Source organism: Colias eurytheme, chromosome 10 (assembly GCF_061535395.1).
Source record: "Colias eurytheme isolate Ceu_HAF_F1 chromosome 10, ilColEury1 Martin Lab GWU primary, whole genome shotgun sequence".
In the NCBI taxonomy this organism is placed as follows: Eukaryota; Metazoa; Arthropoda; class Insecta; order Lepidoptera; family Pieridae; genus Colias; species Colias eurytheme.
The window spans coordinates 542,745-556,445 of NC_142989.1; the positions used below are offsets into that span (position 1 = coordinate 542,745).

Consider the following 13,701-nt stretch of genomic DNA (forward strand, 5'->3'; position numbering starts at 1 on the left):
ATATTATGCAGTATTAACATATTTTTTGCAAGCGCTTTCTTTACTTAGACAAATGCTTTTTCAGTATGTTTTTTGTCGTTCTACAACAACCGATGTTTTTACTATATGTTTGTTTTTACGTACTACTTCATAATTTAATACTTAATTCCTTACATTGACTACTCAGTCTAGATTTCTCATGTAGACAGTATCACGTATTAACGTATGGCTTGACGTATTAACAGTGATTATCGGACACTCCGTAATGATCTGTAGTCTATTATAGAAGTTGCATGCTCCGATACACCGCCTAATTACATGTTTCGATAACATGATGAAGTCAAGTGTGGGTTTGATTGTATGGTATTAGAATAGTGATATTTTTAACTGCTAGTTAGTGTATGTGTTTTGTGTAGTAAAGATTTGTTTAGAAGTGTGAAAGTCCTTTGAAGATGATAAACTTGATATGAATGTGAAGCATAATAAGTTTCGGTAGTATGCCTAAAATATGTAGAGAAATTCTGCAGTTAACGAAATATTTTACGAATCAATTATTAGTTACTAATAGGTAACTTATGATTATAGTTGTTTTTCTCAAAAAAATATTAACGTCGAAACTATGTCCAAGTCCATATTTCTTTTGTACTAATAATTATGTTAAAAACTTTGCCTGATCAATCCACGAGTCTGATAGGCCCACAACTACTTTCACTATAAATAATAATTTTAAATATAAAAGATACCAAAGTCACGAGTCTCTGTCCATTTGTCATCTAAGCTGGCTCCGCGCCAATCACAGATGATTGATATCTAGCCACCTCGTTATATACTCGTTTTGAATATCAATATCGAATGCACTGCCTTTCACTGAAACGTGGCCAAATTTTAGATAACATGTTACTTTGGGGATAGCGTTTTATGAGTATTTTGTTGGACTAAATGGATGGATAAGCTTTGTAATTGTAATCTGAATTTAATGTTAGTTCTCAGGTTCTTGATTTCGTATTTAATTGGCTTGTTAATCTTTGTAATATAGAGCAATGCAGTTGTGCAATGCTGCGATTTTTAATGAAACATCTTAGCTTTCCATCGGGCGAGATTGTGGTTAAGCGCTTCCCTATCTACAATAAAAAAGTAGCGGTTTCCAAGATATTTAATTAATTGTATACAGAATGGCTAAAAATTGCAAAGATAATCTATGAGGCCATGTGCTCTTTATACAAGTAGTCACAGTGAAATCGATTTAAAATTATTCACTATTACATTCTAATTAGATTACGTATAAAACCCTTGCATTTTTACATACAAATTTTTATAAAAATACTCAAATAACTGCACCAAACAGACGCAAATTGCATAGATATCAAAGCTAGAAAATTCCGTCCGTTCTGTACATTGTGACTGTTTCCAACAAGCTATTATTTGTGAAGCCTTTGTGACTGCCTCAACTGTAGTCCTCTAAATATCCGGGGGCAGGCCTGGAACGGAAATTTATTACTTGTTTTAACACGTTTACACTGTTTGGTTATGACTTGTTAATTTTGCATGACATGGTATGTGCTGAAAGCTGAAATATCGTATAAAGTTGACAGATTTATGAATAATAACAACTAAAATAACAAGTATATATTATAATCTACATGATTATTTACTATCGAACACAATATGAATTTATTTAAGCATGTATAGAAAACATTGAAACATGAAAAGTTGTGAAATAACATATCGCAATAATATGTTTCAATTAGGTATTTAAGTACATATTTGTATGAATTCAAAAATAGTTTTGAATATCATATAATGATTAAAATGTTATTGTTACTGTGAAATACTAATAAGAGTAAATTTTGAGCTAAATTTAATTTAATTACTGTCTGGCATGTCAATCGATACAGTAACTATTTGGTTACATGTATTTAAGCAATGTTTGTTGCAAAATATCTATAAAAATTATCCGCACTACCTTCTATCACATCTTCATATTATGAATACTGAGATCCCACAAATTTAAAAATATCTACAAAACTTTGCAAGCAAAATATCTTCCACGTTTAATATTTAATGCTAAATATACGTTCATGAACCGTAACGCGACCTCGACTGCAAACGGCCTATAAAATATAAGGTCTTGTTGGTGAAGTTAAAAAAGAATAACATATTTTATGTAGATGCAAATATTTTTAATAATTTTAATATTTCATATATATTTAGCATCATAATATTTCCTAATACATGCAAATTTAAAAAAGAGCGTGTGTGTCGAGCACACGGGTCAGAAGTGAAACTTCTTTGGCAATATTCAAAGATACCGTAATAGTCGCCCTACTCCATGACGTTACGGTATTGCCACGTCCTTGAAATTTTTCTCTCAACGCGCCTTAAGTAGTTTCACTTCAACAAAAAAATCTAATATTTCGTACGTATTTCTTGAATTTTATTTAATAGGCGCTAGAATTTTTTTTTTAATGTATTCGTAGCTTCGTGTCTACGGCACACGTGCTACGAGCGTAGCACGTGTGTCGCACGCTCGTGCAAGGTTAAAAATAGCAGTAAATACAGTATTGGGCACTTATATTTCTTAGCTGAAACTTAAATATGAACAAACTTAACTCTGTTATAAAATAAAAGTGGATTGCATACAATCTATTTCAGTATAAAGATTGAGAATAAAATTAAAATAAATAAATAAATATTTCAGGACAATTTTCACACACGGCACGATCTAATCCCATACTAAGCTTTCGCTTATGTTATGGAAACCAGACGGCTGATAAACATACATATATAATTTTAAATAAATACTTATATAGATAATTAACACCCAGACAATAGATTTGATATTATGATAGAAACAACGTACGTACGCTCTAACCACGGAATACAGTCTTTATTTATTTAGTGGTGAGCGCTCTGCGGACAAGACCTAGCTTTATAGAACACTAGCTGCTCCGCGCGGTTTCATCCCCGTGGCTCCTCTCCTGTTGGACGTAGCGTGATGATATATAGCCTATAGCCTTCCTCGATAAATGAGCTATCTAACACCGAAAGAATTTTTCAAATCGGACTAGTAGTTCCCGAGATTAGCGCGTTCAAACAAATAAACAAACTCTTCAGCTTTATAATATTAGTATAGATGTAAATGAAAACATAATGACGGTCTGAAGTGAACTAAAGAATACCCTTTAACTTCCACAAAACTCATTAACCGCTAAATAGCTTCTTGCATTTTCATGACAAGATCTGCGCAGCATGAAATATTTTAATTATGACAGCTGATATTAAAGTTTACGATTAGTACTATGTTATGACAATGTTGTTTAGGAAGAGTAGTATTAAATTTTGTTAGCGTCTTATTTTATTTTTGTTTTCCGGATTTTGCTGAAATATATTTAATGCGTGTGAAGTTTTACGATCTGAAACAACAAGGCTTATTGAAATTTTTACTATAACAACTAAAACATTAAATAAATTCACAGCCAACATACAATTTATTCGTACATGAAAGTAGAGAGCCTGCTCTCTATTTTAATACCTAATAATTCAACAATAGCTATAATAATATGTATAATAGCATATAAAACTCAAACAATAAGCATCAAAAAAATATTTAGCAATAATTCTATAACGAATACGGGACACGTTAATTGCATAAATTATAAAGTCCACGGAACAAAAACTACGCCGAAAACAATTAAGCATAACTGAATTGTGAAACAAGATAAAACTTCGGAATCCCAACTCAGTTCAGTGGAGATAGTTTTAACTCACTCTGCTATCTGCGAACTAGATGAATGATTTAAAGACAAACTTATGTATTATTTAAGGAGTATAATTTTAAAGGGAAATGGGGAAGTTCGTTTGTTGCACTGATTCGGTTTGAAAATGAATGGGCTTTAACTTTTAGAAATTAGTACCCTTCATATTCCACTTTATTAAGATTAAGCTGTTATTTTTAACGATAAAAAGTAAAAAAGATATAAAAGTTTACGTTTTAATCAAATGTAAAAACATTTTACGAACACTTTTACAACGTGCTATTTTAACCTGTTTTAATTTTTTTTAAGTGTAAATTTTAAATTTATAACAACTCTTCATGCTAATACTGAGCCTGGCAGATAAATAAATTGGTATTCCCAATCTCATCCTCATCCTCATTCCCAGTCTCATCCTCATCGCCAACCTAAAATATAAGGTCTACCTAAAGTATAATGTAAGGTCGGCCGTACACGGACCGCTTCAAGCCATCAACTGCGCGGTGTGTAGCGACAGCTCGAGCAGTCAACGACCGACCGCTCGAGCAGTCCGTGTACGTCACTCAGCTGTTAACTGCTCGAGCTGCCCGTGTACAGCTGCTCTAATGTTGAAGTGAAAACTTCTTTAGCGGCGTTGAGCACTTTTTCTGTAATGGGTATAAAATCTTAAACTCGCGTCAGGACACGTGACCTGATCGAAAAAGCGTAAGATGGATACCATTCCAAAATATCAAACATGCTCAACGTTAATAATCAAGTTTCCACTTCTGCCGGCACTCCCCCAGTGCAACCCGTCTTTTTTTATCTTATTGAATCCTTTCAACAGGATCAAAGTACACAATAAGCCGCACATCCCGCGGCTACCGGCACACGCTGTCGCTATCAGTGGGCGGCGTGGCGCGCGGCGACGCGGGCGCGTACCGCTGCCACGCTGAGAACAGCGCTGGGAAGGCGCACGCTGATGTTTTCTTGCACAGTCAGTATAGTTATATTTATACCTGAACGTAAAACAATTTTAAACACTACTATCGTTTTTTTACATATAATCTAAGTTGGTGCTGTGGTGCTTCATATTTGTCTTATTTTTGGCACCGACGACGTACAAATAATAAATTAATTAGTTTAATCATTATTTTATCAATTAAATATCTATTATTTTACCAACAGTGCTCACAACAACAACAACGACGACAACAACAACAACAACCACAACAACTACAACCCTACCACCCACAACCACAACAGTGCTACCATGTAAGTATTGTGTAAATGTTAAAGATTTGATGGAAATTATTTTATTTTCTGACCGCCTCCTTGGTCAATGGTTGCCGTAGTGCCGCGTGAGCGTAGTACCGAGGGGTCCTGGGTTCGATTCCCGGTGGAGACGAAAAAAAAATGTCTCTGTCTGGCAGGACACAGAAGGCTAATCACCTACTTGTTCCTAAAGAAAACAGAAGGTTATTCAAAGTATCACTAACAACTGAATTTGTACTAGCTCAGTAATCATTTAGCCAACATAATTATTATTTTACCAACATAAATAATAAAACATCCCCAGCCAATTGAATTCTAAAGATAGTACCAGATGAAAGCTTTACAAGTATCGGCTCTCCAAGGAGAAATATTTTAACATATTGGAAGCGTAAATTGTGAACCTTTTTACGATAAACACGCGTTTTATAAGCGAATCCTTATTTGTTGGGGACTTAACATGAGTTGGAAATGCGATTTCTTTTGACGCAGCGTGTCGCAACATTTTATAATATTGAGCTTTTGAGATACGATAGAAAATGTGATTTTATTTATAGATTTATGTTTTAAAAATAGATAAGCCTTTATAAATTTCTTATCTGAATCTGATAAACACTCGCTCATCGTAGAGACAGTTTTTAGCCAGAATTAATATTAGAGAAAGCCTAAGTTGTTATAAAAGATTTTATTTCACAATAAATATGAACTTTAATTTCCCATTATTAACGTACAGTATTAAAATATTAGTTACCTATCTCATAATATTATAATATTAAAATTATCGTCATAAAACTCAAATATTTACGAGCACTCGGCTACTCTTACATAATTATTAATTAGGTCGCTAATAATGTTATATTTTATTACGATAAGGTCAATGACACTCCCTCAAGACAGTCTAGACTAATGAATATTATGTTTATTATTTTATGTGAGCGTTTATTTAAGGGCCGATTTTTCAATGCTTGGTTAAACCTTAGGTATCCGTCCAATAAAGTATTACACGATAATATCAAACTGTCAAATACGGGCAATTAGAATTCGTTTTTAAAATGGTAGTTTTATACATTATTCGACGAATAAGTTTTAACCAAGGATTGAAAAATCAGCCCTAAATTTAATAATATTTATTTAACCACCCAAAAGACCGTTCTGGTGCTCCAAGCGTAACAAGTCGAGGGGACTACTGAAAACCGGCGCCTCTCCCCACGTTACGAGTAGCCCACCTTATCACAAATACTGACCAAATATGTACTAGAATATATCAAATGTATTTTTTTTTATTGTTCTTAAAATGTATTAGTTGTAAGCTAATATGTTGTATTTTTGATTAAATGTATTATTTCTTTCTTTCAAATATAAATCAATTTTTTTATTACTTAAACCTAGATTTTAAATATTTGTAATAAGTTTAAAATGTGTATGAATTTCTACATTTGAAGCAGGCGTTTCATTTAATATGGATAGGTTTATTTTTTGTATGTATTAATTAAAAGTAGAGTTATAATGTATCTCTATATTCTAATTCAATTTGTATGATGCAATTTACTATCAGATATTAGGCTGCCAATATTGTAGATCAAAATTCCATGAATTTATGTATTACCCAATTAGGGTAATTTATATATATGTTCTACAATATACTTTTTATGAAACTATTAATTTATTAAAGATCACTGATCTTTTTAAACGAAGAAGGATATTAAATTGCTTAATCCCAAAAAGCAATTTTATCGCGCAAGTAGGCAGACTTCGCGCCAAGTCAGGGATTTCTATTCGCCTCTTGGGATCTTACACATGACTTTTGACTTAACTGTTAGTAGAAGAAAATATAATATATTATTAGACAGGTAACAAAGGAGTTATTCATGTATTTCACCAATATTTCATCTATATGTTTATAAAAATTCATCACAATTAGTTCAGCAGTTTTACATCATAACTTATAACGTCAAAAACATACGAAAGTCGCGCATGTTACATAACTTAATTCTAGTTCATGGCCGTAAAAACGTCCGATTTGTTTCATTTAGCGCACGACACACATTTTTATTTATAAATATAAATTTAAAATCCGAGAGACACGTTCCACGAACCATATTTAACGTGGCACGTTTACTATTTATGCACGTTATATACGAATGTCCGCTTTCTTTGTGCCGCTAATTGCTTAATACGTGAATACTTTGCTTTACAGTTATATAAAACACTTTATTATGCTAAAACTGTTCTCTTTTATTGTCTATTTGATATTTATGCGCTTTCAGCGTTTTAGATTCAGCCCTTTTGACAGATAAAGAGTTGTGTGTTTAGAATTAATGTGTATCTAAAAACTTATTTTTAAATGCTATTTTGATATGTATAATGTGTTGTATTTGGTACGCTCTGTAGCGTTAATAATTCTATGGATTATTTTTAACATTGGAAGAAGTGCCATAGTCAGATTTTATAATGACACTTATAAAATATCATGACATCATAATTATATGGAAATATGGTTTGCAGGAACTAAATTATGTCTTAAAGTTTACCTACATGGCGTCGTATAATGTTTATTTTGTTCAACGTCGTCGTAGAATCAGTTAAAAGGTGGAATATTCTTAAATGGTAGATAATATGTATATTATAACTTTTTTTTGTTTGGAGAGATGACGAGGATGAGACCCGTAAACAAAAATAACAAATACTATTAATATTGTAGAAAACTTTATTACTTATGTATTTCTCTATATAATATGTGCTTATCTAATAAATATATTTTCTTTATTTCTTGTTGCAGATGACGACAGTCACTTAGAAGAGTTGCACCGCGGGGTGATCGAGGACCCCGCGCTAGAGGACACATATGTAGTGCTCAGCCAGCACCAAATGCAGAACCTTGGTAATATATTATATATTACTTTTAATTAATGAAATAAACTAAGTTTGCAACTAAGTATACATATAGGTAGTACACAGGTTAAGTTCTAATAAAAGCAGTAATTTCATTTTTTTCGGAATATTTAATTTATATACAAAAATCTACAATGAAAATTCTTCAAAACTACAGGATTTTCAATATAATATTGTGTACAAATTGCGAGCGACTCAAAGTAACTGCGAAGTTTGAGAATTGAACCGAAGTATAATAATAATCTCAAACAATTTGCAATTATAGATGTTAGCATAAAGTTAGGGAGGAAACCAAATTCAAAATTGCTACTCACTTCTTTATAATGGGTACTCAAGATTGAATAAAAAGAAAGAATAATCTTAGTAGGTATATTAGGTAATATTTAATACAATATCGACTCAATGTTCTAAATAAGGATTTATTTAAAACATTGCAAACAAATATCTTGCTCTGTAAGGACAGAGCAAGATATTTTTTGTCTCGATTTACGATTTTAACTACTCGATCTATTATAGAGAAAAGCATATTTTTCAAAGATTATGACTAAGACATTTTTTACACAGTTAATTATTATCTCAAAAAATGACAAAACACCTAGTAAAAGCTAGTAAATGAAAATAACAATAATTTCGTTTGTTATATTCACAACTAAATATTTGTTACAGAAATGATAACGACGATGTGACCATCGAGCGGGGGGCGCGCGGAGTCCCCTTGGTCGGACGGCTGGCCGCCACTGCGCGACCATGCGCCAACGTTGGCCAACAGCTTGGCGCCAACACTCGCCATTATAGCCGCCACGCTCGCTGCATTGGCGTGATGCTAAGCGAGATGATACTTGCGCCAATAGTTGGGCCAATATATGGGCCAATACGTGTTTTACATTGGCCATTTCTACCGTCAATATGGTTGGTGATATAAAGGACATTACTACCATTGCGCCATCCTTGGCCATGCTGGCGTGATATAGTGAACTGTGTTTGTGAAGTGAATTTGAACTGAAGTGAATAGGACTATGAATAAATTGTAATCGTTAATGTTACAATATTGGACATAAATTGTGTGATTATTTTTTGTTTTTATAATTATATTAAGTACTTTGTTATAATTTAGTAGGTGGCCAAATTAACTGCTACATTCATTTATTTCAGTATAAATTTGGTTTTAATATATATTTTTATGTTTTTAAAAGCTAATAGTGTAGGAAACTTTGACTTGCTATAAGTTTGTGTCTGATGATTTGGCCACCTACATTAAAAACTATAAAATATTAATACTTCCTCTAAGTTGTCTTAATTTAAATAAACACATTGATAATTAAGCTCTCGTGTATACTAAATAGATTCAGATTCATTTTCAATACTTTTACATTCATTTAACCTATATCAATGTTTTAATTTAAAACTTACTATAAAACGTAACGTAATAACTATAATATAATATAGAATTAACTATAATCTAAAGCTGTAAATAATTTTGCACAACATTCATATCAAAATAATATGTATTTTTATTGGCCTATGTAAAAAACCCGCAAAATACCCCATTTGCATTATGTTATGTTTATTTTCTTATATATTGCATTTTAAAATACAAGACTATGAAGTATGTATGATTTAAATACAAAAAAAGTCCAGACCCTGGTAATAATTACTTTTGTATAAAATGTCACTAAACAATGTATGTACTTACTTATTATACTATAATCTACTTATTTTCATAAGAATGATCAGGAAAAGCTACAATGCTAAATAATTATGAGACAAAGGGGTTAAAAAATCTTGTATATAATGTTCCCCTATTCATAAAAAAAATCTCAAGTGAAACAGCTGTAAACTACATCAGCCCCATACATTCAAGTGAATACGGTAATTTACTTAAAAAAATATAATTTTGTACAAATTGAAGGGAACATTCCCACTAACATTAATACAAAAATAATTATCATTTCGTTTCGCTTGTAATTTTATAGCTTGTTTGTAATTTAAAAGGGGCATAAGTACCACCGAATAGTAATTTAACATAATACGATTACTGTATTAATTATTTTAATGCTAATTTAGTTACGGCTATGATTTTATACTCACGTGCGTATAACTATGTACTAATTGTTATGTTGTACAAAATAAAGAGTTTTGAAAATTTTACTGTTTTTATTTTATACCCTTCAATTTTACATTCTACCAGCTACTACTTTTTTGTAGAGTCTTGCAATATTTGCAAAATTTTAATATTATTTCATTTAAGTAATATATTTGCTTACAACTTAAATTATAATCACTTTATTGGTTTCGATTATCACATTTGTAAGTGATTGTGACACCTACTTTCATTTAATTTAATTAGGACCATATAAATTCTATATTGGCAAGGATACACGTCACACACAATAATATTATACTCTGCATTCTAAAATCACTGCAGAAAATGTTAATGTTACGTAATTACACAGACAAATTGATACTTAAAAACTATGTAGTTTTTTTTTTTTTAATCATTTATTCAAGGCTTTTGAACGAATGTTCATGGCAGCCCCATTGTAACAATCAACTTACAAACTAAACACAAATTAATAAACATAATATATATCTAAATAACAATGAGAACGCCTAGGAGCCAGCGCTATACGTTGAAAGAAAATCTCCCACCATGCCATACAGTTACAAAAAAGAAGTATACCTACTCTATATTATGTTATAGTCAAATCCCGAAACACGATCTCTTCGCGGAAGGACTGTTTTATCTTAGGTTTGGCAAAAGCCATCGGGCAATCCTCGAAATACATTTGAATTTCGCTCTTTGACTGAAGTATTTTTACTCAAACCTAGGAGCTCCTAACTTTTCAGTCAAACGTCGAACTTACATAATTCTGTTTCGGTTCTGGCCTAGTCAATACTAGAAGCGACTGCAAAACTCGGTCGGAGTTGGACTATAACATATTACACACACAACAATTTCATGTTAAATCAACTCATAATAGTAAATGAAATAAAATACCAACAACTGTCTCATAGAATCTAAGGCTAAGACACTAAAACAATTTCTTTCACTCGTGTCCGATACGACCCGAATACATAAGATTACAAGACAGTGTTCTTAAAATATTGATACTTCTGGCTCGAAAAGATTTCCAAAATATTGTCTTTGTGGTTTTACTTAAATAATGTAACGTTTTTATCGTTATTGAAAGGTTTTCTGGCAGAATTTTGGCAACTGAATTAAATTGCTAGGTCAGGGTAAGTATCTCTCATATACCTATTTATTTTGCTAACATATTGCATTAGTTTCTATTTACACAAATAAAAAAATATGTAGTTATATAAGTAGAAGTTACGTTTAATGTTATTAACGGTAATGTGATTATCTATGCTAATATTATAAAGCTGAAGAGTTTGTTTGTTTGTTTGTTTGAACGCACTAATCTCGGGAACTACTGGTCCGATTTGAAAAATTCTTTCGGTGTTAGATAGCCCAATTATCGAGGAAGGTTATAATTATATCATCACGCTACGGCCAACAGGAGTGGAGCCACGGGGGTGAAACCGCGCGGAGCAGCTAGTTATAATATATGACTTTTTGCAAAAGGCTTTGTTATTTTCATGACGGTAAAACTTAAGCTATCTGATAAATAATTATTTAATTTGAACGTAGTATTAAAGTAAAAATAGACAAATAAAAATATTTACCACTCACTCTTAGGTAGGTCGTAGGTAGGTACCTAGTTAGCTAGGTACACTAGATTTTTCTAAAAAGATATTCCAATGTTACAAATTATTTGACATAAACTTTGAACCATGCTATCTGTAAGAAATAACTAAATTAACGGTTAAGAATAATAATAATTTGCACTTTACAATGTTATTCTTTTTATGAGACAAAATTTATCAAATAATAACTTCCAACTTTCTTATGAAATTTAACTAGAAATACCATATAATAATAAATAATATAATAATAATACATTCTTATAATATTATCTTATGTCTTAAATTGCATTTCGAGAATTCTAAGAACACAGCCTGGTTAACATAACTCGTCGTTTCCTTGAAATTCAAGTAGTTACAACTAGATCGCAGAGGGCTTCTAGTGTAGGTACCTCAAGCAGTTCGTAATGTTAATAAAATATCAGATGCTTATGAATCCAATATTATTTCATCTAGACTTGTTCTTATTTTTTTAATAAATTGAGTTTGTGTTCAAAACTTAACCTCATAATATCAGCACATGATTAATAGGCTGGGGTAGAAGCCTTTAAAAATAATGAAAAGATAAAAAAAATCGCAGTCGGATGAAACCCATTAGAAAAGGAGGGGAATATGATGAAAATAATAGGAAAAATAAATTACGGTCAATCCGAGTTCGGGAAGTGGGAGGGGGGAGCTTTTAAGAGAAAAGAATGGTTTCTCCTAATTTCCGACAAAACTACAAGTCCTATAGAAAAAAGTTCAATGGCAAAGTTGTAGGTAATTAAAAGTTCTACAACTTTTGTATTCACAATTTTTTCACATAACCTAAAAATTTAGGTGAAAAATTCAAAAAACCAAGTTTTTGGTCTTTTATTTTTATCTACTTCAAAATTTATTTTTTTTCTACGAAATTTGATGGAAACTTACTTTATTATGTCCCAAATACACTGTAATTTATTTAATTGAAAATATTTATTTTTTCGCCTTATTTTGAATGAATACCAAAAAAACAACCTAATTTTCAATCGAAAAGTCACCCGTCAAAATATCAGCTTTTTTCAAAAACTTGGAGTGTCTTTTATTCATTGAAATTTCTACTTTCATATGGTGTAAAAAAAAATAAACACCACCATAGTAAATGTTCTCAGGAAATGCATACAAACAGTGTGATAATGAGCTTTTACTAAATCAGGCACACTTCTTGAACTCTATATCTTCTCTTGTATCGGCTTTTCGGTAATATTTCAAAAGAAAAATAATTATCTGTTCTAAGTTTAATATTTTACAGCATATTCAAAAGCAAAATGATGTCGATAATAATATTTCAGGTAGTTCGAGAAGTGTGCCTGATTTAGTAAAAGCTAATTTTCAGACTGTTTGTATGCATTTCCTGAGAACATTTACTATGGTGGTGTTTATTTTTTTTTACACCATATGAAAGTAGAGATTTCAATGAATAAAAGGCACCCCAAGTTTTTGAAAAAAGCTGATATTTTGACGGGTGACTTTTCGATTGAAAATTAGGTTGTTTTTTTGGTATTCATTCAAAATAAGGCGAAAAAATAAATATTTTCAATCAAATAAATTACAGTGTATTTGGGACATAATAAAGTAAGTTTTCACCAAATTTTGTAGAAAAAAAATAAATTTTGAAGTAGATAAAAATAAAAGACCAAAAACTTGGTTTTTTTAATTTTTCACCTAAATTTTGAGGTTATGTGAAAAAATTGTGAATACAAAAGCTGTAGAACTTTTAATTACCTACAACATTGCGATTGAACTTTTTTCTATAGGACTTGTAGTTTTGTCGGAAATCGAGAGAAACCATTTTTTTCTCTTAAAAGCTCCCCCCTCCCGCTTCCCGAACTCGGATTGACCGTAATTTATTTTTCCTTACATTTTTATCATATTCCCCTCCTTTTCTAATAGGTTTCATCCGACTGCGATTTTTTTTTGTTTCAAAAATTATCTACTCTAGTCTATAAAAGGATGACACTGATTTATCTTTGTGTGTCATAATAAAACTCCAACTAACGAAATAATTTGAGTTAATTTGTAACGTAGGTACTAGTTTAAAATTTACATCGTACTTCCTTTTTCACAACTCCAGCTGTTGTATAAAATTTGCATTATTTCAAAA

At 31.3% G+C, this 13,701-nt stretch overlaps 1 protein-coding gene across 1 annotated transcript in view; it reads left to right on the forward strand.

Annotated features, from left to right (window-relative positions):
- LOC149904969 (opioid-binding protein/cell adhesion molecule homolog) overlaps positions 1 to 8,703 on the forward strand; it is a 75,273-nt gene extending 66,570 nt beyond the window's left edge. The window contains exons 7-10 of the mRNA XM_090106008.1: positions 4,558 to 4,707; positions 4,899 to 4,985; positions 7,762 to 7,863; positions 8,541 to 8,703. Of these exons, the coding sequence (XP_089962134.1) occupies positions 4,558 to 4,707; positions 4,899 to 4,985; positions 7,762 to 7,863; positions 8,541 to 8,560 (359 nt within the window). The 3' untranslated portion in view covers positions 8,561 to 8,703. The remainder of the gene's footprint in view (positions 1 to 4,557; positions 4,708 to 4,898; positions 4,986 to 7,761; positions 7,864 to 8,540) is intronic.
- The last annotated feature ends 4,998 nt before the right edge of the window (positions 8,704 to 13,701 follow it).